The 25,265-nt window shown below is 44.2% G+C and overlaps 1 protein-coding gene and 1 long non-coding RNA gene across 2 annotated transcripts in view; one reads left to right on the plus strand and one right to left on the minus strand.

The window, feature by feature from the left end:
- Window positions 1-25,265, plus strand: part of igsf21a (immunoglobin superfamily, member 21a) — a 300,524-nt gene that overhangs the window by 66,168 nt on the left and 209,091 nt on the right. Inside the window, exon 1 of the mRNA XM_061833614.1 lies at window positions 24,263-24,401. Within this exon, the coding sequence (XP_061689598.1) occupies window positions 24,344-24,401 (58 nt within the window). The 5' untranslated portion in view covers window positions 24,263-24,343. Of the gene's footprint in view, window positions 24,402-25,265 lie in introns of the transcript that reaches the window.
- Window positions 1,407-10,708, minus strand: LOC133507975 (uncharacterized). Its single transcript, XR_009796952.1, has 3 exons — window positions 10,648-10,708; window positions 7,154-7,439; window positions 1,407-1,656 (listed from the first exon to the last, which is right to left on the minus strand). It is a non-coding gene; the product is annotated as an uncharacterized LOC133507975 (long non-coding RNA).

Genomic DNA, 25,265 nt, shown 5'->3' on the forward strand with positions numbered 1-25,265 from the left:
GAAGTTTACAAAATATATGCGCATTAATCACAAGGAGACTTTTCAGCACCTGAATAAAAGGCGTAATATAATCAGAGGTTGCTGCATTTGTTAAATTCTCTCGTATAAATACTGCATGATGTTCTTCTTTTAATCAACTTAACTTTGATATCATAATGTTATGACTATCTTGGAAAAGTAAAACTATATTCTTAGATTGCAACTTTTTACCCCGGCAAAATGTGTCTTAATTCTTGTAAACTGTCTAACTTTTGTCTTTCTTGGAAATAACACGTTATTCTCACAAGATGGCAACTTTTTTCCCTGAAGAATTTGAATTTGTTGAGGAACTACGGCCTTCACGGAAAGAATTCTTGGAAAAAAGTTCTCCACTGTAAAGGATCCAAGGAACTCAAATTTTAGGGTACAAGCATTAGCCTTAGCCGATGAACACGATTGGTCCAGTCATTCAAATTTCACTCGTCTAACATGCGCATTAATCACTAGGAGACTTTTCAGCACCGTGAGCGCTCAGACCGTCACACCGGCTAACATGGCCGTATGAGTTGCACTTAAGGTGAGCCAAAATGCTGTTGAGGACATCGAGAATACAAAAAAAACCCCCCAAAATATTGTATATTTTTTCCCCCTGCAAATTGCTACTAGCGGTCAGTCCCCGTGTGAAAATTGAAAATTTCTTGTTCTCTTTAACAATCCATTAATTACAAAATAGTATTTTTTTCTCCATAGATGTGGGCATTTTTTTTCTTTTTTTTTTTTTAACAACCCAAAACAACAGCATAGTTCCCCATAAAGACAATGTGAAAAAAACATTTTTGGAGACAAATGTGACAAATCTTTTGGGCCTTTACTATTATGGTCTCCACCTTGTAGATATCTTTGATCGAGTCAACTAAATCCTTCCAAGTGCTTCCTGATTAGAGCAATGATCCCCCCCGTAATCCCCATATAGGGGAGTGGTTTTCGCCCGCCAGTCATGGATTGGCACTCCGCTTTACGTCGTGCGCCACACAGCAACTCCAGACTCTTCCGATAACCCTCTCGCACGTGTGGCCGTGTTGATTTAGAAGCACGGCTCTCCAGACACGCATGAATGGGATTTTTTTTTTTTTTTTTTGTTTGGTGTGGGGCCCACTCTGTAATTGTGATGTGCAGTTCTTGGGATCGCGCCACGTTCCAGAATTGTCTTCATTAGTGCTCAAATTCTCTCCAGGGCTCATGGGACTTGCATAGCTACTCACCCCCAAACATTTGCACTCACAACCTGGCTCCTTCTGCACACTCCCAACATAACCTCCCTCTCGCTCATATTAGCATTCTTAGACGTCTATCCATCCATTTTCTTTTGCCGCACTTCCTCGCGAGGGTCGCGGGGGTTCGGGAGCCAATCCCAGTTGGTTGCCAGCCATTCGCAGGGCACATGGAGACAAACAGTCGCAGTTTTTGTGGGAGGTGGGAGGAAACCGGAGTGCCCGGAGGAAACCCACGCAGGCGCGGGGGAGAACATGCAAACTCCACACAGGCAGGACCTGGATTTGAACTCCGGTCCTCAGAACTGTGAGACCACCGTGCCGGCTTCAATAGCGTTCATCTTCTTCAATGTCACCTACCACAGCTGATGTTTGGCAAAAGGCCGACCAGCCAATCACAGGGTTGCTAAATTGACACAGACAAACATATCAACATTAACATACGCACGGTCACTGAATCGGAACTGCCTGCATGAAGTCAGGCAAGAAATTAGAATATTGCAGCACCAACCAAAACAATTTTCAAGATGGAAGTGTTTTAAATACCTTTTGGCATGTGCGTGGGGTGTTTTTCAATCTTAAACTATAGAAAATAAATACTGTTGGTCTCGCTGTATTGTGAATTTGGATATATTGTGAGTGGGTCTGAAATCCAAGATCCACGGAGAACACATTGAGGCTCACTTTTAAGATGGCCAAGACGAGAAAATATTTTTTTTCTTAGTTATTAAAAAAAAAAATAGTATACCTCAACTTGCATAATTTTATGCATCTGATAAAAGTTGACCTGACTACTGCTACTATTAACTAAGGAGTCAAGAAAATTATCTTTCATATCTTTTTTTATTGGAAAATTTGCCACACTTGAGTTACTGTCGGTTGCAGTGGATTGCAGCCATCCATCTACTGTAGGATATTGTACTTAGGCGTGATATACAGGTACATAAACCCCAGCTTGGCGCTTTGTCCTTGGTGGAGGTAAATGTCTGTCTTAGTTAAGACCTTAATCATGAGATGAACTTCTGATGGGCTTGTAGGCACCACTCACACGCCCCCAAAACTAGCAGAGCGCACACGGTCGTTAGCGATAGCCATCTATTGAGCTCCGCAGAAGTAGATAGACACCATCCCTCACCGGGCAGTCGGCATCGGTAACGACACTTATCCCCCGAGGGGCGGCCGTTTTTGTCGTCCTGTCTCTCAGCTGAAGGACGCGCTTCTCCATCCTCTCGCCGTCACGCGGCCGATTCCTGTCACTGGGCTGAGAGATAAACCAGCTCGTCCTTGACCTGAAGGTCGAGTACGTGGCGAGCGTTAAGCGCGAGATGCGCAGGTTTGCCGGCGTCGCCCTCTGCAGTGACTGAAACGCTCTCGATCACCACCGATTTCCTACACGTGAAATTCTTCTTCTTCTTTAAAGCTATTGGAAAATTGAAACACTTCACGATCCAGAAGGTGCCAGTCCCGTGATGCTCTTCTTCTTCTTTGCTTAAGATCAGATTTTCTGTAAACACACATTTTCCGTCACCCTCCATCGTGAAACCAAGGAGAAGTCGCACGGCTGTATACGTTTTCTGAAAAGGCATTAAACGTGTTTTGCAATGATGTGCAGGTTGTGGTAATTGGGTAACATTTGATGGCGTCGATTCAAATTTAATCCCCAGCTGCAGAAAATGTATGAGAATTTGACTGCAACTAAAATATCTTTGTTCATCTTTCTGTGCCAGTGATGTCAGGTGACAGAAAAATTACACCCTCCTCCACTCGATAGCGAGAGAATCTTCTTGATTCACATTTTGACATTTTTCTTTGTTGGTGAAGTATATACATCGGCTCAATAACTGGCTTTGAATTGAAAGATTTGAAAACAAAATGGTTTGTGTGTTGCACGAGCGGGTCTGAAACGTAACTTCCAACGTCGACTTCACGACTCAAAAGACAAACTGAAGGCTTTCTTTCTTTTTTTTTTTTTTGATGGGAAAAAAAAAAACATTTCTCAACTTAAATTTTTTTTTTGCATTGCGCTGGTAACCATAAAGAAACTTAGAATTAGATGAGCACTCCAAAACTAATGCTCCAATTGGCCATCGATGTGTTGCAGATGACAGAATTTCTTTGATTCTACAAGGTCATCCGAGCACTTTGTCGTGTGGTTGCGTTTCTTTTTCTTGTTCGCGTTCAGTTTCGTTTCATTCACGACCCCCCCCCCCCCCCGCACGTGTGTCACTTGATCTCAATCACGAGGGACGAAGGTTGAGGCTTCCCGAGAACGTCGTTAATGGCTTTCACCTACTGCAGCCAAACAGTCGGTGGTCACAGCCGTCGTGTTTGGGTCACCGTCCGTCAGATGTTACAAGAGAGAGGTGACACAAAATGTTCAGGCGGAAATGTCTGACGGAAACTGTTTTGAAAAAAGAAACTTGGAGAGGGCTTGTGAGTCATGAAATGCTTCAAAAGTCAATATTTTTTTGTGTGCTCATAGGTGTGACGAACATCTCAGCTGCCACTGTGAGGGACCTCGGTTCAAGACCTTGATCGGACCATCCCTGAAGACGGCTGTGGTGACCTTGAGCGAGAAACTGATACCCCGAATTGATCCAGCGTGTTCCACTATCAGGTGTGTGTGTGTATTCAACAAATTTCGTGTGCACCGCAAGTTGCCGCTTCGAGGTCATATGAGCAAAAACACATGACCACCAAGAACCAATCATAAGCCTTGGCTGTAGAAAGAAAATAATGGAATTTTGGAAATCGATATTTCTAAAAGCAACTGGAATTGAACATTTTCTCCTAGTAACGTCATGAGTACAAACATACATGTGTAATTCAATTATGTAATCTTGATAGATTTAATTAGTTACTCCCAACACTGCTTCAAAGCCAGGCAAAATGTTACAAGTTGTTGACCATGCTCATGGGCGACTTTCGCAAATCCCGCAAGGTTCACAAAAGTCCGAGTTGAACGTTCAGTTCAACAAGCAACAAATTGTTTTGCTTTTTTTGGAGCAGTGACATTCGCAGTGTGGACCACCGCTAATGTTAGCGGCTAGAGCTCGCTGCTAGCGGCTAAGCAGCTAGCCACCTTCAGTAACTTCTTTTTACGCTTGTGTGACAATTCGTGTTTAAAATCATTGATACGCAGGGAACACCTGGTGAAAATTCCTTTATGTGCCCTGATAATGTTTGTTTCATTACTTAAACTCATTAATCTACAGCGGTAATTGTTTTTTTTTTTTTTTTTGCATCAAGTATTTGAAGGCAAGCAAATCAATCAACAGCAAAGAGCGACAACATTTATAGTGTATGATTAAAGTATTATGATTATGTGCTTTAGAATATCATTTCCCGCTGAGTCATTCAAAAGCGACGAGAGTACATTCATGCAAAATAGGGCTGTAAAATTCTCCCAACTTTAGCTTGCTAACCCTTCTGTCTGGCAATAAATATTTGAAATAATGGCCCTAGGGGGGTCATTTTTAAAGCAGGGATGTGTATTTCTTTTGAAAGCGTCATAAAAAGGCAATTGCTAAGTAGCTTAATTGCCTCACATTGTGCAAAAGACTGAGGCCTATTACTTTGCTTTTCATAAAGATGCATCGGCTTCACATAGAGTTAGATAAATGGTGCATAAAGCTCTCACAGCGTGCATGACTACACAGCGCACATTGTTCAATAAAGAAACACACGAGCTTTACGACAGGCGGCAAAGTTGAGCATAAACAACGGAAAAGGCGTCTTTTGTTTCTCGAGCCTACCTTGAATTAATCCCATTGCGCGGTTTAGCTGCACAGTGCGCGGCACAATTCCCTCCAACTAAGCCGCATCACACCCACGTGGCTTTTACCCGCGTGCATAAATGCTGTACATTAAAAAAAAAAATCATCAGGTCGAACTTCTCCATTGGCCTCAGACAGGACTATATATACATATACATATATATTTTTTATTTAAATTTTTTCATTACATGGGTGGCTTAGCTGGAAAATGTTGGCCTCACAGTTCTGAGGTCCCAGGTTCAATACCGTACACGCCTGTGTGGCGTTTGCATGTTCTCCCCGTGCCTGCGTGGGTATTCTCCGGGCACTCCGGTTTCCTCCCACATCCCAAAAACGTGCAACATTAACTGGACACTCTAAATTGCCCCGAGGTGTGATTCCGAATGGGACTGGTGTCTGTCTCCATGTGCCCTGCGATTGGCTGGCAACCAGTTCAGGGTGTACCCCGCCTCCTGCCCGTTGACAGCTGGGATAGGCTCCAGAACTCCCTGCGACCCTTGTGAGGATAAGCGGCTAAGAAAATGGATGGATACCTGTATATATATCTATAAAATACCGTAATATCTAACATTACTTATGCTATTATATTATTATTATTATATATTGTTACGATTATACTATATACTAATACTATTATATTATTAATTAATTATATTGTTATAATCTCACAAGTGGGACGCCCCATAGCTCAGTGGTTAGCGCATTGGTTTGGTAAACTAGGGGTTGTGAGTCCTCTTCTCACTAGGGGCCTCCACTCCCCAAGAGGGGTTGCGTCAGGAAGGGCATCCGGCATAAAAACCGCGGCAAACAAATATGAAAGTTCATCTGAGATGACGCGCTGTGACGACCCCCTAACAGGACAAGCCAAAAGAAAGTAGTATTACAATCTAATGACTGGTTATGGTGTCTGCCTCTCAGTTCTGAGGACCGGGGTTCAAATACCTGCCCCCACCCCCTGTATGGAGTATGTATTTTCTTCCCGTGCCTGCGTGAGTTTTCTCCAGGTATTCTGGTTTCCTCTCACATCCCAAAAACATGGATGCTAGGTTGATTGAAGACTCAAAATTGGCCAAAGGTGTGAATGGTTGTTTGTGTGCTCTGAGATTGGCTGGCATCCAATTCAGGGTGTACCGTGCCTCCCACGACCCGTGTGAGGATAAGCGGCTCAGATAGTTGATCTATAATAAAGAATATACTATAAATAAAAATCAAAATGTCCTCGGTGAGGCAGTGCCCAAGCGTAAGAATCTATGCATGAAGCACGAGCAAACAGAAACACATGCATGTCTGTGCTTTCTGTATTTTTAGCCTCGCCTACAAGTTGAATGCCACGTTGGAGGAGCAAACGCACTGCGGATTGGCAAATGCAAAAGAAGCCTTTGATGTAAACAATTCCGTTCACAATGATGCGACCTTGGAAAGTCTTCAAATGGAACCGTTAATAGGATGAGAGTACACAGAATTTGTCTCGGCTGCAAAAGAATCGCATCAAGGTAAGACCTTTATCACATACGCGATTTTTAGTCTGGGTCTGACCTTGTGGAACTCCGTTATGGGAGTTTCATCAAAGCTTTTCGATAGGCTCCACCTACACATAATGACAACAATATATATATATATTTTTTTTTTTTTCGCAATTTAGCATTCCCATCCGTTTAATATGTATTCATCAGATTTGGTAGCAAGCTGAAAAAAGTCGACCTGTGGTCCGTCTTTGAAGGACCCCAGGAAATGAACCTAAAGTTGGAGTTTAGGGGAAAAAAAATGGCTGTCTTGCTGCATCTTTTCTAGCATGGCTTCATGAATCTTTTTGGTGAGTTTACGCCTGGTCTTGATCGACTCCCAAATTCCGTGTCTGAATGTTGGTTGCGTCAAGAGTTTTGTGTTTCTCAGACGTACCCTGAACTGGTTGCCAGCCGATCGCGGGGCACACAGAGACAAACGGTCGCACTTACCATCAATTTAGAGTGTCCAATCAATGTTGCACGTTTGGGGATGTGGGAGGAAACCGGAGTTCCCGGAGAAACTCCACGCAAGAACAAGATCCGGGATACAAGCGGCCGTAATGAGTTTCCTCCGCAGGGTGTCCGGGCTCTCCCTTAGAGATAGGGTGAGAAGCTCGCTCACCCGGGAGGGGCTCAGTGTCGAGCCGCTAGTCCTCCGCGTTGAGAGGAACCAGATGAGGTGGCTGGGGCGTCTGATTCGGATGCCTCCTGGACAACTCCCTGGTGAGGTATTCCGGGCATGTCCCCAAACGGAAAGAGACCCAAGGACGACCCAGGACACGCTGGAGAGACTGTCTCTCGGTTAGCCCTGGAACGCCTCGGGATCCCTCCGGAAGAGCTGGAAGAAGTGGCTGGGGAAAGGGAAGTCTTGGTATCCCTGCTTGAAGCTACTTCCCCCGTGACCCGACCTGGAAAAGCGAAATAAAATGGTTGAATGGATGGACAATTTTCTAATTCCACAGTTGGCCTATAGCTTTGGTGCGAATCGACGGGCAAGAAGTTTTAAGTTAATGTAAACTGGATGTGCTACATATCACTGCTTGTTTGCGGGACCGATGCCGGCTCCTGGAAAATATGGAATATCGTCTTACCGCCACCGTTCAGCGGTGGCAAGTCGTTGTTCCGGCCAAACACCTCGCCCCGGCCCATCTCATCTGGTCATTGGACTTTTCTCCTCGGTTGCAAAGTTCAGCCGAGCCTGAAGCTTGTCGGAGCTTTTTGGCTTGGATGAGCGCGTCCGTGCTCAATTAAAACTCTCTGGCCCGGAGACTCGCAGCTCACAGAAAGGCCGCCGCGGCTTCTTCATTACTTGTTATTGACTGTTAAAGTAAATCTCAGCTGAGATTGCCGAATGCAAGTTATGAGTCATGGGAAAACCAAAGCATTTTGCTCACCTGGAGAGCTTTCAGAGACATTTTGAAATGTTTTGAAAGCCTTACTTATCCTCTTCTAGACACTATAATTATTATTTCTGGCAAATAGTTTTAGTTTCTTTATGTTCAAAGCCTGTTATTATTTGTTCGTAGCTTTAATGGAGTAGTTTCACGCAGTATAAAAGTAAAGTTGAGTGACTAGACTGATTTTTATCCCCATTTAGAAGAGGGCTGATCCCTTTTTGAAGATATCATTTGTTTATTGCTCTTTATGCTATGACAAATATCCCAGTTGTATTACTTGAGAGGAAAAATTCAGAAGTGTTTGACTGTCTAAAATCAGATATGTGATTTGAAATGCTGGTTGTTGAACGTCAAATAACTCTTAGTACCCCTAAAATGACCGATCATTAAATTACAGCAATGTCGTATGCCTAAATGAAAATGGGAAAAAATTTGAGATGCACCTCCAGAAGTCACTTTTCAAGTCTGCATCGGCGCAGCTGCTCTACCGCGCTGACTTTGACAGTTTATGCAAGGAAGACGACCGACATCAGGAATTCTCTTTGGCGCGAAAACAAACAGTTCAGTGCTCCATCTCGACGAGACGAATAAACGGTCGCCAAACTCCGAAGACTTCCACGGTGCCTTTGATCGAAGACAATTAGCGTCTTTATGTTTCTCCACCCCGCCCCCTCCCCCTAGCCGGGGAGCTCCAAGACATGGCATTTTGAACGTGGAAGATGTAGGATAATTGGTTCTCCAGGCAAGTGCCATTCATCCATCTATCATCACGCATTGATGTGTCCACTCTTAGGTGGGATGCTCGCAGCACCCCCCCCCCCAACCCAGGCAAGCTAAAGTAACTACGCTGACTCCTCCCAAAAGGTTATTTAAGTCCATTTTTTTCTCTCCCCTTTATTTAATCCATCTTGGTCCAGTAATCCCCCACAAATTGGAAGTTATCTATTCATGAATTCATGCGTTGGTATTATTTTCTGTAGAAATGAGCTGATAGTCACCAAGTCGTGGTTTTTAGCGCAGGGGTGGGGAACCTTTTCGACTGAGACAGCCATAAAGGCCAAATATTTAAAGATGTAATCTCAAAAGAGCCATACAGTATTTTAAAAACTAAGTACAGATGTATTTGCACATTTATGTAAGACCAACACTTTTAGAGTACAATAAGTCTCTGAATTATTTTAGTTACACTGTTGCTCACCAATGATGCCAAAAGTACTTCGTACCATTAACGGGACAGCTAGGGCGGGACGCTTTTCCGGATGGTTCTGGAGTTCATATATCGTCAGATTAAGCTTCACGCAAGCGTTGAGACTTCCATCCGTTCATCGTGAATTCAGTTTGATTTGCCATCACGCCGGTACGATGGTGAACAGTTCTTGCCGACAAAGGTGTGTCTTTACGAGAACTTGTCGAAATCTTTATTGGCAACGTCGAGCACGAATACTTTGGCGTACTCCCCATCTGTGAATTTAAACACACAGCAGAACCCTCCATCTCCACATAGGCTGTCCATTCTTGTTGAAAATTTTGGTACTGCTCATTTTTTTTCCTTTGAGCGACATTTGTCAAAAGCGTTTCCATAATTAGTTGTTCCGACACCATCAGCGTTACTCTCTTCGGCAACTCTGGACATCGACTACCACGCAAAAACTTCGGCAACCCCACTAGGCCAAACTGTCTCTACGTCATTGGCGTTGCCTCCCACACCTAACTACGTCAACCCCTCTAGGACAAACCACCCCTGCACGACAGAAATCACATGTACAGTATGTCGTTATGAGGGCTCTGCGAACCATATGCAACCACCAAAAGACCCAGGTATGGCTCGCCAGCCGTAGGTTCCCGACCCCTGGTTTAGCACTTCTTGTGAGAGGTTCTGAGATGACATCACAGCCTGGACTAAAAAGGAAAGAAGAACTGTAGCCCATCTGAGAAAATGTGGCGAAGGGATACATCTCGAGTCAGAGACGAGCTTTGCATCTCAGGGGAGGAGCCCAATTTAGTCTGGACTGTGAGTGAAAGTTAGGAGAGTCTCTGTCGCGCAATTTTTTTTTTTTTTCCAAAATCAAACTTCTCTACTCTGTTAACCTTTATTTATCCAGGTGCAGTAATTGAGACCAGATTTTTTTTAGTCAGATTGCCAAACTGGCAGCACACATTAAAATAGAAGCAAATTCAAACCAAGCAAGGAAGTCTAAACCAGACTAATTCTTGGGTATTATTAATGAGAAGGGTTACCACTTGGATATACACTTCTAAATAAATTATTAAATTAATCATCATGGTTTATAAAATGACATTCAGCTACGCCACCCATCAACGTTTTGGACTCAGTTTAGCATCCAATAGCACGAGAACGTGAAACACTTCAACATTGCCGGAAAGGTAAATATCGATATTCAGTTCTTTATTTCTCTCTTCTGCAGGTCTTTAGATTTTTCAAATCAGCATTTCTACAACATCCCTAGGAAATCACAATGTCTCATCACCGATAAGCTATTTTTAGAACAAGCACCGCCGTGCTGCCCGTTCCTCAGACGCGCGATCGTTACATCTTATGCCTCGGCGTGAATATGGATGAGGAACTAATTCGTCTTTCCAACTAATTATAAAACACAACACCGATTGCGATTATGACTTGGGAGAAGAAAAAAAAAAATAATCCACCGAGATGACCAAATACAGAAAATTTAAACGACTGGGGTACTTGGGTACTTACTGACGATGAGAATGAAATTCAAGACTCGGAGATCATCAAAGGAGTCGGTGTGTGTGGGGTCGGGGGGGGGGGGGGTCGAACATGCGACACTTGCTTCTCGGCTGTGTACCAAATGTTTTGACTTAATTACCCGGATAGAAGCAGCTCACCTCTCTGGGCGATATGCACCTGGGATCAAATTAGCCAATTTAATTAGTGACTCTCGTGGGTTTAATGGGGAAAGCGTGCGTACGTGCCTGCGTGCACGCGCGGGTGTCTCTTTAAGCCGCATCACGTGTGCTGGAGCTTGATCATTGTGCAGTGGTATTTGGCTAATTTGAGCCGGGGGATACGAGCTGCTCCGCTCGTAACGGTCGGAATATTGTTTTGTTTCTATTTATATACTTTCGCCACTGATAGGCCACGTCATCAAGTTCTTCCTGGTCCGGTAACACTACTTAATGACACTGTTGCAGTCTAAAGAGAATTTAAAAAAAAAAAAAAAACACTCTGCAGTTAAGAGAGCTTTAAAACATAATAATAACAACCCAAAAAAAATGCCTAGGAAAGTTAGGGAAAAAACAGCCTGTCGCCGGTGTTATTAATCAAGATGAAATTGCGTAGACGCGTCCATCATAACAGGATGCATGAAAATGTGTCAAGAACAGGAAGTCGGCCATTGGACTCATTCCACATCACAAGAGAATTGACCTGAATAGTTGTAAACAGATGGGTGACACTAAATTGCCAAGTTTATTTTATTTTTTTTTTGTCTCCACCGTCTAATGTAGATTTTCCATGATAGAGGCGCGGGGGCCCGTGCGCTGTGCCGTTCGGATTTAGCTGTCGGTTTTCTATTCAAGCAAAAAAGTAGAATCGACGTCGAATTTAACACTATCTTGCCATTATTCCCTACGAGGCGTCTCTTTGTTGTCGATCATAAATTTAAATGCTCGCCAGTTACCGCAATCTCAATATGGCGTTCGAGCTTTCACGTGCGGCTGCAGTCGAATGATTACATTAGTATGATTGCGCTTCGAGTGTGCGGAGTGAGTTTTATTCCCGCTTAACGCCGAGGCGTGATAGCGGCAGTGTGTGCGTTTCAATTGGAAAATCAGCTGGAGGCTTCATTAATTACAACTGAATTAAGAGCCACTTTGTCAGTAATTGGAGGATTAGAAAGGTATACATTATTCAGGTTTTATTTGGATTGATCATTAATCAGTAGAGGGGGAACGCTTAAACTCATCTGTGGTGCAATGAACAGAATATAATAAAATAAGGCTTCCCAATGGGGGCAAAAAATAATTTCCTCGAGAGTGGCGGGACACGCATATCAATATGAGCCGGACATCAATAATTTATACCCCAGGTGGCTCAGGCAGCAATAAAAAGGTCAAAGATGAGATTTGCCTGCCCACTGTTTTTCCAAAATTAATTGAATCTTATTACAAAACATCTCAATAACAAACCCACTGGCTCTTAACAATGGGATTCTTCATTCGACTTAGGCTATCGCCATCCAGGACTCTGATTGGACCGTCACTGGACAGTTTTGCATGTGAAATATTCTGACAACACCAGATACTGTCGGCGAATCTGATTCCATCTTATGGCCCCGTCACACCATGACGTTCTGGTCAGCGTTGTATCGCGTTTGAGGAAACGTTGGTAGTCGCCCACGGTCGACGGGATAGCGCCAGAAGAGCGTTGTTTGAACGCTAGTGAACGTCAGTGATCGCTGGGAATCGCCGGTCCGGAAAAAAAAGTTTTGAACGTGCACAAAAGTTCTCACCGAGACCAGCGTTCATCAAAGTTTCATTTTAAACGCTGCAGAACGTTCAAGAACGTTCGTGTAACGTTTTACTAATGTTCACCGAGCGTTGCACGCGTTTGGCTATCGTTAGTCAGTCGTTACTCTAGCGTTACTTGGTTGTTACTTATCGTTTGTTACCGTCGGACCGTCATCACTGAGGTTTTCATGGTGTCGGGTCTCCAGGGGTTGTCAAATGGTGCGTTACTTCTCGGACGTGCTCTTCCTCCCGGTGTTCTTTTTCCTCCAAAGACATTGCTAATGAAAGAGGCTTTGCATTCTTACTTGCAGCGCTAGTTGCTGAAGTCTAGGCGGCATGATGCTGACTGTTCAAACTCACGAGAACAACTGAAGTGACTATGAAATTTCCAACATTTTCGTTCCCGTTCCACTGTAAAAATTACATGCCAGCAAAATGCTATTCTGTCGTTATTCACCCGTTAGTCACACGCTCGCCTAACGTTGACAAATCGCCCGCAGCGCGCCAGTGACACGTTAGCACATGCTAATGGTTTTTAGGGGTATCTTATTTGGTCGTTGTTACACGCTTCTCGTGCGTTAGACACACGTTCATCACACGCCAGATGTGTCATCCGCGTTTGAAAACGCTGAAAAATGGAACGATTGAAATGTTCAGAGAACGTTGACCAGAACGTCATGGTGTGACGGAGCCTTTATGGAATAGCCCGTAGCCTGTTTCTCACCATCCTTGAATAGTTGCAGATCAAACTTCAGTTCCTTTTACAGCAAGCAGCCAACCACTCCCTTTGAAGCCAGCCACTCCCTTCCCCTGAAGATACACAACCCGCCGAATGTCTCCCTCTTGTGGGTCACCACGAGCTCACCATAACACTGAATCTATCTTTCTTGACTCAAATATTGTGATATTTGTGCTTGACGTAAAAAGAGTCAAGTCCTTTATCACAAAGGTGTTGGCAGAACAATATTGGACATAACATCTTGGCAACGAAAATGCATCTTTACTTCCCTTCGCTTGCCTCATTCTTTGCTGGGAATCCCGTCAGTCACACGGGTATGAATCTTAGTGGCGTTTGGAATAGCCAAGAATAGCGAGGCTTCTCTGTATTGTTATCCACAACAATTCTATTTTGTCCCTCGGAGACCCGTGCAGATGGGTAATGAATATGTTCCCTCGTCGTTTTGGACTTTTGTGCGACAAAACGTTCTCGTCCGGCGACCGCAGCAGATGTGCAAGCTAAAAGCTTTGTGTAATAGGGGTGATTGGCAGACGAGATGCCGAAAACACATTTCGCTGCGTCATTCTAAAGCCGAGCGGCAGTGTAAGTGAATATGTAATTTCAATCAAGACAAAATGTACAAGTGGTTACCAGAAGAAGCAAAATGACTTTTTAAAGAAGGTAACTAAATCGTCGGTGGCAGCCGTCCATCGCCAGAAACTGATCAAGTGAACCTTACAGGCTTACGGCCATCTGCCCACAAATTTCATCCAAATCCGCTGATTAACTTGCGGGATGTCGACTAACTGACAGACGGAGGCAGATGAGTGACCATGTGACCTCGTTTTTGGGGTGGGGATAAATATTTTTCCCATAATATTCCAGAGATAGGGCCCCTTTGCTCGTGTTTTCGTATTTTGTCATGGGAACCACGTTGCCAAATGGTGCAACATGTGGGTAGCTATGTAATACCGTATCATTGAATTGAAACACTGTACACATTAATACGAGGGAGCGTACCGATACTTCATAACACCTGATTGATTCCCCGGCAGCCTGCTTTGTCCCTTTTTTTTTTTTTTTTTTTTTTTTTTTTTTAAAGGAAGTCACTGCTAATCCTTCGTCTCACTGCAACGTGTTCCCCCACTGGCACACTCCCGAATCTTGAACCCACCGAGCCAGTCCCACACCCTCACCCTCCACGCATAATATCCGTGCACTTCTGGTTATGACAGATATGTGTTGTAATCTCTTTGAAAATGAGCATTTGCAACATGTAAGAACCTCAAAGCTGCGGGCCTGAGGAAAGCCAGTGAGAAAACGACTCTCCTCTAAAAAAATAAAAAAAGCGAGGGGGGGGGGGAATGCCTTTAATCCAGGTTTTACACAGATTGCTATTAGTTTCTTTGAAAGCAGTTATGAAAAGATTTGTGACCTAGAAAGACCATTTTCTGCATGATCATTTTCAAAATTGCAGAAGACGACGCGTGGGCATCCGGAATTGTCTTACCGAAAATCAAATCAATGACGGTGCAGCGGTGACATCAACGCTAGAATGGCCGCCACTGTTTTTAAGAATTGTATTTTTTGGTTCCTGTTCCAATGCAGGGGAAATAATCCCCAAAGGTTTAGAGCGGATCAGTGTGAAATTGTGACTTGCGGCGGAAAGGTGACAGTGAATAGGAAACGGATTTCACCTCTGAAACCTTTGGTCAGCTGGGGCTGGATAGCTGTGAAAACCATTAGGATTCTTGCTTTGACATCAGGGATCATAAATCAGATTATGCACACCAGTCAGAAAATGCTTCAGATAAAGAGGGTTTGCGTTTTGGCTACCATATAATACCACAATGAAAGGTTCAGCAAAAAAAAAATAAATAAATAAAAATGATAGCATTGTTGCGTCCATGTTGTGATTTAGCCATTGATTGGTACAGTATCTCGAATCACCTTAAAAAAAAAATCCAATTTATGGATTAAAAAAAAAAAAAAAATCATTCCGTCGTCACTCCAAAGGACCATTATCGGTGTGCAGGCTCCCCCTAGTGACCTGTGGAAGAATCACCAAATTCAAGCTTCACTCTATGTACAATGCAACAGATGTCTAAACCATTTAAAAAAAAAAATCTGATAAAGTATATTTAAGTACCATTTTGTTTGATCTATATTTTTTTACTCTTTTATACATTTTTTCACATGTATTTTGCCTATATTGATTATTATTATTAAACTTTTTATTCAAACATATTTTCAATGTTTTAGTCCAAACATAATTTAAATCCTGTTTTTGAAATGTGCGGTATTTTTTGCACAGTCTTGTTAAAACTACATCATCAATTGCGATAATAAATCTATTTTTTCAAAAGAGACTTTTGCTGAACACGTTGGCCAACTGCCATTTTTGCAGGTGTTACTTGGTGTAAAAGTTCGAGAACGATAATTTCTAAAAACTTGAGGATGGTAAGTGGCGAGTGTCTTGTGAAGGTTTATTGATTTTTAACTTTCTGCCTGGGCAATTTCACATCTTGGATGGTCTTGCTCCTGAATAGCGCAGAAAAACCTGACAGGTGTCAATGAATGCATAACTGACATGTAACGAGTGAACTAGATTGTTGTGCTGACCTTTGCCATTGCTCACTGGCACACGCCGATGTGTGAAAATGGTGCGATTGCCAGTGAAGGAAAAGGTGAGGTCGGCCATATTGGGGCGTGAGCGACGTTCGGCGATGCTCGTCACGTCCCGCGACCGCATTAGTGAATTTTCTTTTTCGCGGTATCCTATTAAAACATTCCTTGTCGAAGAAATGAAAGCCATTTGGACGGCGTAATGAGGACAATTAGAACGGCTCCAACTGTACCTGAGAAATGAAATGCCTTCAGATTGCGGTCAGGGCTCGTGTGGGGGGGCGGGCGGGCCATTTGCATTCGCCGCAAACGACACGCTGACATTGATATTCCGAGCGACGCGTCTGATGATAAGAGCCAATTCCAATGCAACACATTCCGTGTAGTAATTCACCTCGAACCGTGGCTTTTCGGCCACACGTGGAGTCGATTGAAAAACGAAGCGGCGCCGACGTACGAGCTCGTCAGAGACATTATTCAGGATTACTTCTCTCATCCACTGCTGAAAGGCTCTCATGGACTTTCTACAATATTTTTCCCCACTCAGCCACAAAGAGAACACTTCACACACACTCAATAATTATTATTTTTTTTTTTTTACTTAATACTACCGAAATACTCACACCCACGATTGAGAGGCTATCGTACAATCTACGGAAACACTCACATTCCGCTACTGTAAGGCCCGAATAAAGAAAAACTGAAACACACACACGCACAGAGTACTCAACTGTTCTCCATCCATCCATTTTCTTTGCCGCTTATCCCCACGAGGGTCGTGGGGAGGGCTGGAATCTATCCAAGCTATCATCATGCAGGAGGCGGGGTACACCCTGAAGTGGTTTCCAGCAGGGCACATGGAGACATAAAACACTCACACTCACAATCACACGTAGTGGCAATTCAGAGCATCTAATCAATGTTGCATGAGAACATGCAAACTCCACACAGGCGGGTCTGGAATTGAACCCGGGACCTCAGAACTGTGAGGCTACCCCTTTACTAGCTGGTCCACCGTGCCACCCTCAACTGTTCTCATACTATATATATATATATATATTTCACTGTCACTACCAAAACAATCACACAGACACACTACTGAATCTTTTTTTCATGTGCTCTCACACATTTTTTTTTATTCATAAACACAACTGGAATGGTCTCACACACACACACACACACACACACACACACGCTACTTAAACATTGATCCAAAACATTGAATTGCTCTTTTGCAGACTACTGAAATCCTCTCATACAGACTACTAATTTTTTTGCTCTCTCCAACACACAAAGACACGCACATATATTGCACTACTGAAATCCTCTCACACATCACGTTGAAATATGCTCACATAGTTGACCGAAGTGTGTGTTTCAGTAGTGAGCGAGCGAGAGAGTGACTTTATCACTCTCGGGCGTTTCCCCCCCCCCCGTGCAGTGAATTACAGCCGGGCTCCGAAAGCCATCATGACTCACTTGCGGTTAATTCCAGCCGACTTGGTTCACCTCGGAAAAGCCAACAACGTGTTAGCACAAGAGCTGTAAAAGAGTTTTACAAGCTTCGCTGCATTCGGAGGTGCTTGTCTGGACTCTAAACATATACGGAGGTGACCCCAAAATGTGTTCACACACTCTGACTGGAGCAGTTTCACCAAATGTTTTTCCTCATGTGGCTGGTAGATTTCCGTGGTCTTCTCAAACATTGGTTATGGCCGCTTTCAATAATTTCTTTTTCGACTTAGTTCTGACGTGAGTCCCGTTAATAGAGCTCTGTGAAATGAATTTGCAAATAATTTGCACTTCTGTTGATATTTTTGTACTCGCAGTAGCAGTTTATGATAGATGTCATGTGTTTGAACCATTTGAACAAAAGTGGCTTGGAGACAGCGCATACCAAAATACTCAAGCATAAAATCTTCACCCTGTGTGGAAAAAGGACCACCAGTACTGCAAGTTAATTGAAATGGTGTTCCTTTGTTTAATCATCAAAGTCACATACATGTTCTTCTTTTTCTTTCGGCTTGTCCCATTAGGGGTCGCCACGGCGTCTCATCTTTTTCCATCTGAGCCAATCTCGTGCATCTTCCTCTCTAACACCAACTGTCCTCATGTCCTCCCTCACTACATCCATCAACCTTTTCTTTGGTCTTCCTCTCCCTCTTTTGCCTGGCAGCACCCTTCTACCAATATACTCACTCTCTCGCCTCTGAAGATGTCCAAACCATCGAAGTCTGCTCTCTCGAACCTTGTCTCCAAAACATCCAACTTTGGCTCTCCCTCTAATGAGCTCATTTCTAATCCTTTCCAGCCTGCTCACTCCGAGCCAGAACCTCAACATCTTCATTTCTGCCACCTCCAGTTCTGCTTCCTGTTGTTTCTTCAGTGCCCCCGTCTCTACTCGATACATCATGGCCGGCCTCACCGCTGTATTATAAACTTTGCCCTTCATCCTAGCAGAGACTCTTCTGTCTAATAGAACACCAGACACCTTGTGCTAACTGTTCCACGCCGTTTCTTCACTTCCTTACCACACTCATCAGTGCTCTGTATTGTTGACCCCAAGTATTTCAAAGTCCCATACATGTCTATGTTTTATACTGCCCACTGGTGGCCAAGGCGTGGTCACCAAAATGAGCAGCACAATATCCATTGAACATGTTAATTCTTGACAATCTGCGTTTTTATGAGGTGCTCTACTGTAGATTCACATTTTCCTCATTAAAACGCGTTACAGGTATTATTTGGAGACGGTGGAGTGGATTCTTGGCATGTCCATTCTTTGTAATGAGGGAAACTTGTTTTGAGATACGACTTTGTGTCATGCTCGTGGTCATGGAATAGATTAAACTCTTAAATTGAGGCGAAACTGTATCACGGTGAATGTGGCATCCCCTGATGAATGTTTGTTTTGAGAGCAAAAGGTGTCCTACAGGCTAAATGTGTGATTTGTCTTGAACAAAAGGGCCATTTCTTAATAACCGTAATTCCTAGCCTACAGAGTGCACCTGGTTACAAGCCTCACGCCGTACATTTGTAACGGAAATACCATTTGGTACATACATAAGCCGCTGCTGTGTAAAAGCCACAAGTGCCCACATTGAAAGACGAGATATTTAAAAAGAAAGACTGTACACGGAGAGTTTAACACTAGCGCCGCCACGCTAGCGCCGCGCTAACAGGGCCGGTTAAAAAAAAAAAAAAACATACCAGTAAAAATCACCGAGACATGGCAGTAACACGCTAGCACAGGGCTAACAGGGCCAGACCGGTAAAAGTCACTTCCTCGGCACGTATATCTCACCGGTCTCACGGTTACCTTTTCCACTTGAGTGCCGCCTTGCCGCCATTAGACACAATGTACAAATTAGCCGCATCGCTGCATAAATCCCCGGGGTGGAAAGCATGTGAAAAAAGTTGCGGCTTATAGGCCAGAAATTATGATAATTATTTTATTAAAAATAGTTCTGTTCATAAAGTCCTAGTATTGTGAGAATATAGTACTATTTTTTTGTGAAGGTTTTTCTTAAGGATAAAATGAGTCTTGTACAAATAGTGGTGTTCAAAAATTTCAAAAGATTTTTTTTTGTGCCCTCAGTAAAATATTGTAGCGTCTTATTGCGACCATTATGGACAACTTTTTAAGAGCCACACAGGTAGTTATGTTGAGTAGTTGATGTGCTTCCGATTGATTTGTCAGCTGTAAGAGGCTGCTGGCCCCCCAAAAATTTGAGAAACCCAGTTCTACATGGATCCCCATGGACCACGCATAAAAGCCTGTCTTAGCAGTACGGCAACAAGTGTACGATGACAAAAAAGACAAGTTTTGCCATTTCCTCTGGCCAAAAGTGAAAAAAAAGCCACCGGCTATTTAAAGCGTATTGATTGGCGCTCATGTCAGAGGAGGAAGCACACGGAGACCATTTACGCCACGCCGGCAGCATCTATGGGTCCGTTACCCTAGAAAATTGCTGTTGACACTGCCCGCCAGGGATGTGAACCAAGTTCACGTGTGAACCACCAAACCAATTGGAAGTCGCGGCCAAAGGGGAGGGCGGGTGACGCGGGAGCCGTTTTCGTGTTCGTGCCGGTACTCCCGCGCATCAAGCGCCGTACGCATCCGATTCGTGTTGAAGTCCAGTGAGACCGACTGCTTCTTGACAAGCCACCAGTCCTCACCGGAAAGGAAGACAGCATTTAGTGAGAGTTCTCTCACAGCTGAAGGTCTTTTTGGGTCACTCCCGTGCCAATCAGTAGAATTTTATTACCTTGATATATTGAGTCAGCTTCGCTAAGAATGCAAATCCCGCGGCTTTTATCCCGGTGCATTCATACTTTCGGATGGAGAAATTGGATTTTGCAAGTGGGTGGCGACCTCAATAACACATTACCTTGACTTTTCTCCAGACCTTGCATCACAGCTTGGTGTATTGTGCTTTGAAATGTTCCTTTGAAAAACGTCGAGAAACGCTCATTGAGACAACGTATGTACTGAACATTTAAAAATAATTGGCAGTAATTCCAACGGAGCAAAGAATGCGAGTACCTTATATGGGCTTTGAAAAAGATTTCTCGCATCGCTGAATGAGAATAGTTCAACATTATTTCATTGTATTTCAAATGAAAGTTAACCTCATCTGTGGTTCGGAGTTTTTTTTTTTTTTTTTTTTTTAATTCAAATGTCTGAGCAGAGAATAAAATAAAGTTCCTTGCGATGATAGCATATTATGAAAGCACACTATGGAAGTAGATTAGTGCCACCAGGATTTGAATTTGAAATGTAAAGTGATGACATTTTCAATAGTTGTAACTTTTCAATATTAACAATTCAACTGGCTCCAATTCGCCGACTAAAATTCACCGTCTGTGCCACCAGACAGGGTTACTTCAGGTCAGCGCCGGACTCCCGGCCAATCCAGTTGCGCTTTCTTAGTATGTGACGTCACCTGACGAAGAAAGGGTAACTGCGATTGGCTGTTCGGTTGTGACCTGAAGTAACCCTGCCTGTAGCACTGACGGTGAATTTTAGACGGCGAATTGTAGCAACTATTGAAAATGTGATCACGATCCATTTCAAATTCAAATCCTGTTTTCTGTGGCATTTCAAATTCATATCCTTTTTCACTTTACATTTAAATTCAAATCCTGGTGGCACCAATCGACTTCCATGCCAAACACTGCCAAGGTGCCAAAAACTGAGAGAATGCCGACAAGTTGTGAGCTTGCAGCCTCACTCCATTTTGTTCACTTCCCAAAAATAATGACATCTGAGAAGTTAGTTGCATCGTTTGAACAAAAGATCAAATGTGCAGCTGAGGTTCACTTAAAACTCTTTTCCACTTTGAATTCAGAGCCAAGTGGAACAAAATATCCTCACTTATTCTTCCTCCAGATGAAGAAAACAAAATGCTCCGATGGTACCAAAATTGAGGACGTGTGGTCATCTTCTTCTTTTCTTTTCTGCTTGTCCCGTTAGGGGGAGCCACAGCATGTCATATTTTTCCATCTAAGCGTATCTCGTGCATCTTCCTCTCTTAACACCCACTGTCCTCATGTCCTCCCTCACAACATCCGTCAACCTTTTCTTTTGGTCTGCCTGGCAGCTCCATCCTCAGCACGCTTCAACCAATATACTCCCTCTCTCGCCTCTGCACATGTCCAAACCATCGAAGCCTGCTCTCTCTAACCTCGTCTCCAAAACATCCAACTTTGGCTGTCCCTCTGATGACCTCATTTCTAATTCACTCCAAGCGAGAACCTCAACGTCTTCATTTCTGCCACCTCCAGTTCTGCTTCCTGTTGTTTCTTTGGTGCCACCGTCTCTCATCCGCACATCATGGCCAGCCTCACCACTGTTTTATAAACTTTGACTTCATCCTAGCAGAGAACACCGGACACCTTCCGCCACTTCACTCTTCCTCCTCTGCTTCTCTCATTCACGCACATGTATTCTGTTCTACTTGGGGTAATCTTCATTCCTCTCCTCCATCTTTCTAATTGCTCCTTCGTCTGCTCCCTGCTTTCACTGCAGATCACAATATCATCTGCAAACATCATAGTCCAAGGGGATTCCAGTCTAACCTCATCTGTCAGCCTATCCATTACTACCGCAAACAGGAAGGGGCTCAGCGCGGATCCCTGATGCAGTCCCACCTCCACTTTTAATTCTTCTGACACACCAACGGCACACCTCACCGCTGTTCTGCTGCCCTCATACATGTCCTGTACTATTGTAACGTATTTCTCTGCCACACCAGACTTGCGCATGCACAGTTTCACAGTTCCTCTACGGATACGTTAACTTCCTGGGGAACTTCACTCCAATCAGTGTTGTCACTTGTTCGCAAATGCAGTGGTATTTGTCTTCATTCCAAATAAAAATGAAAAGGAACTCTGCCAAGGTGCAGAAGGAAAACACCATATGAGGTTCGGACTGTCACCTTTTGGCGTTAAAATAGTTTAATAGAAATAATATCACTGATGCTTCTTCCAGTGAACGCAAACGAATGCTCCGAAGGTAGCAAAATAGTACCGGTGCGTCAACTTCCAGGGGAACCTCACTCCAATTAGGGTACTCACTGATCGTGAGCTTTATTGTCTTTCCAAATAAAAAAACAAAACAACGCAATTGTAGCTCTTCAGACTGATGAAAACAAACACTGCCAAGCTACCAAAATGCAGTCAGCGCGCTAAGCTCTTGTGGAACACATTTGAACCGAATGTTTTTGTTCAGATGACAAATTCATATTTAGGCGTCAGGGCTTTGAACTAAATCCGCTATGTGCCACATCAACACCACATTTGAATTCTTAGGACATGACATGCTGCAAATTGATTTTATTCATGGGGTGGTTTGACTTTTCGTGCCCGGATGGGCGTGGCCTCTGCCGGGAGCGACGCGGCCGGAAGCGAGCGTCGTGTGACTAGTGGGTCACGTATGCAAATGTCATTTTAGTCAGGAAATCAGTTTTTCAGCGCAGGTGACATTTGCTAACTCTCCGTCCTGAGCGGCACTCGCATGTAAATGTTCGCCATGTTGGGTTGCGCGTTACAGGAAGCGTCGCTCCGAGCCGTGTCGTCAGGATGAGCCGTGAAATAAATACGGGACCATTAGTGACGCATGCCCTCCTCTCAGCAAAGGATCCGTCGTGCCGTCGGTGAGATGACGAAGGGGCAATATCGTCATAGATTCATTTTGAGCTTTGATAGCGCTCGTGCATCAACTCCACGACTTTAATCAATAAATAATATCCTCTAATTAACGTCTTAAATGATTATGCATGCATGAGCCCGAACTGGGATGGAGCCGGAATGGATCGCTTCTCCACATAATATATGATGAATGAGCTCTAATTCAACGGCGGGAATTTCGGAATGTATTTTTGTGGACAGCGGACGCCGTTGAGTGCTTGTTTTCGGAGTCCCAAAGGCCAAACGAAAGCTGCTGCAGTTCAAACATCGCAACGTGTGATGCAAGCGTCTCTCGCAAGACTTTAGCTAAGTGAGCTAGAAGTCTCGTTACTGTCAGTGAATTGGTAGTGAAGTATAACTACAGAAAAAGATGGCTTGCTTTTGTTGTTGTTGTAATAACTGTGTAATGCGATACATTTCCCCCAAAATATGAAACAAGCATAGGGGTTCCTTTAATCATGACTTTCCATTGCAATTTTTCCCAAAAAGTGTCATTTTGGCTGCCAGTCCCGGATGAATGATAAATGAATAGAACAGGAGGGTTGAAGAACATAAAATACTCAGTACACTATTAAGATGAGTAAATACTTTGCACTTTGTGTGATACCAAACTATTTTTGAAAAAGGCAGAACTATTGTCTCAAAGAAATGTGGAGGTTTGTAACTAATGTTGTAGTAGGCGGTATTAATTCCATACATAAGTTTTGCATATCTACATTAAAACCGTGTGTGTGTGTGTGTGTGTGTGTGTGTGTGCGCGCGCGCGCGTGGCTGTTGGGCAGATTTAAACCGTTTCGATGGACGGAATTAGAGAGGTTCCAATCCAGGCTGGGGCTTAAATGTGAACGCAACTGTGTGAAATAAAAGAGAAATGACTGGTGCGTCTGTGTGAAGAGGAGGAGCGGGACGAAGAGGGGGAGGAGGGTTGGGATGAGAGCAAGAGAGAGAGAGAGAGGGAGGGAGGGAGGAAGGTAAAGAGAGAGAGAGAGAGAGAGAGAGAGAGGGAGAAACCGGCTCCTCCATCCAAAGCTCTACGTGTGCCATCTCACTGCTGCCCGGCTCGGCTCGCCTCAGCCGTCTTTTGTTCGAAGCTTGCCCACTGTGGACCCGAACCAGCCTGAACAGTATTTTCTTTTTTAACCCCCCCATCCCCTTTTTCTCTTTTCCGCCCCCACCTCTCCATCCCTCCTCCCGGGGCGACAGACGCCGCGTACGCCTGCGTCCTCGCGCAACTCGCGCGCCCGTCCTCGCGTCCGCCCGGCACTCGCAATCATGCTGACCACGAGTTCGGGGGCACCTCAGGAATGGTGGGCACCGCTCGGCTGCGTCATCCCGGGGAGCATGTAAACGCTACAGCAGTTTGGGATTTTAATGCCAAAAAGAGGCAACGATGAGCATCTTCTCGCTGTGCTTGTTCCCGTGCGCGGTTCTGCTGGATTTAGCTGCGGGTAAGTGTCAGCACCCCACCCCTCCAACGCGCACGCACACAAGCGCTTGCCAAGAACCCGACCCGGGATGAGTTGGAGTGGTGTCCACCCTAAGGGGAGGGGTTGGAGGTCAACTTCCCCCCCAACACCCTCAATGCAGGTGCACCAGAGTGAAGGTGGTGGTGGTAGGGAGGGGGTCTTGCGGGATCATCTTATGCAAAAAAATTTGCATGTTGCTCAACGGCAGTGTGGCGCTATGGACCTCTCTCGCTTCTGACACCTTTCACCGTCGTGCATCCATGCACGCAAAGCAAAATATCAGTGCCATCAGTGCCTTAGCGTCATGACTCATGGACGACAGAAATCATTTGGATTATTTTGTGTGTGTGTGGAGGGAGGGCTTAAAAGGTACAGAGTGTAAAAAAAAAAAAAAAGTCACTGAGGCTTTTCATGGTAGCTTAACAATTTCGTTTGAATAAATCCATGTATGCAGTATTTGATTACATGCTAATCAAGCTTTTGGGTTGGCTGTCGCTTGCTGTGTCGGTAAACTTTTATTATTGTCAGTCGGACCGCAACAGTGCTGCTCCTAAATGCTGCGTCTTCCGTGACCTCATGCAATGGAGTCTTCTGACCTTTGCAGGCTCCGATTGTTTAAGTGTCAGTAGCCTCGGCCGATGAAGAGTTTAGTTTTTTTTTTTGGTATTTGTTAGATTTTTCCCATCTGATTCCTGCCCAGCCGTGGGCAAGGGACGCTACAAAGGCGGACGGGTTTCAGCTACTCTACGGCCGGTCTCGTCTTTCCCCGAGCCGTCACTCCCAAGCGCACATGTTGGCTTTTAATGTCCGTGACCCTGCGATGTTTTGCGTGGCGAGGCGTTGTGC

This window comes from Syngnathoides biaculeatus, chromosome 10 (genome assembly GCF_019802595.1).
Source record: "Syngnathoides biaculeatus isolate LvHL_M chromosome 10, ASM1980259v1, whole genome shotgun sequence".
Taxonomy (NCBI): Eukaryota; Metazoa; Chordata; class Actinopteri; order Syngnathiformes; family Syngnathidae; genus Syngnathoides; species Syngnathoides biaculeatus.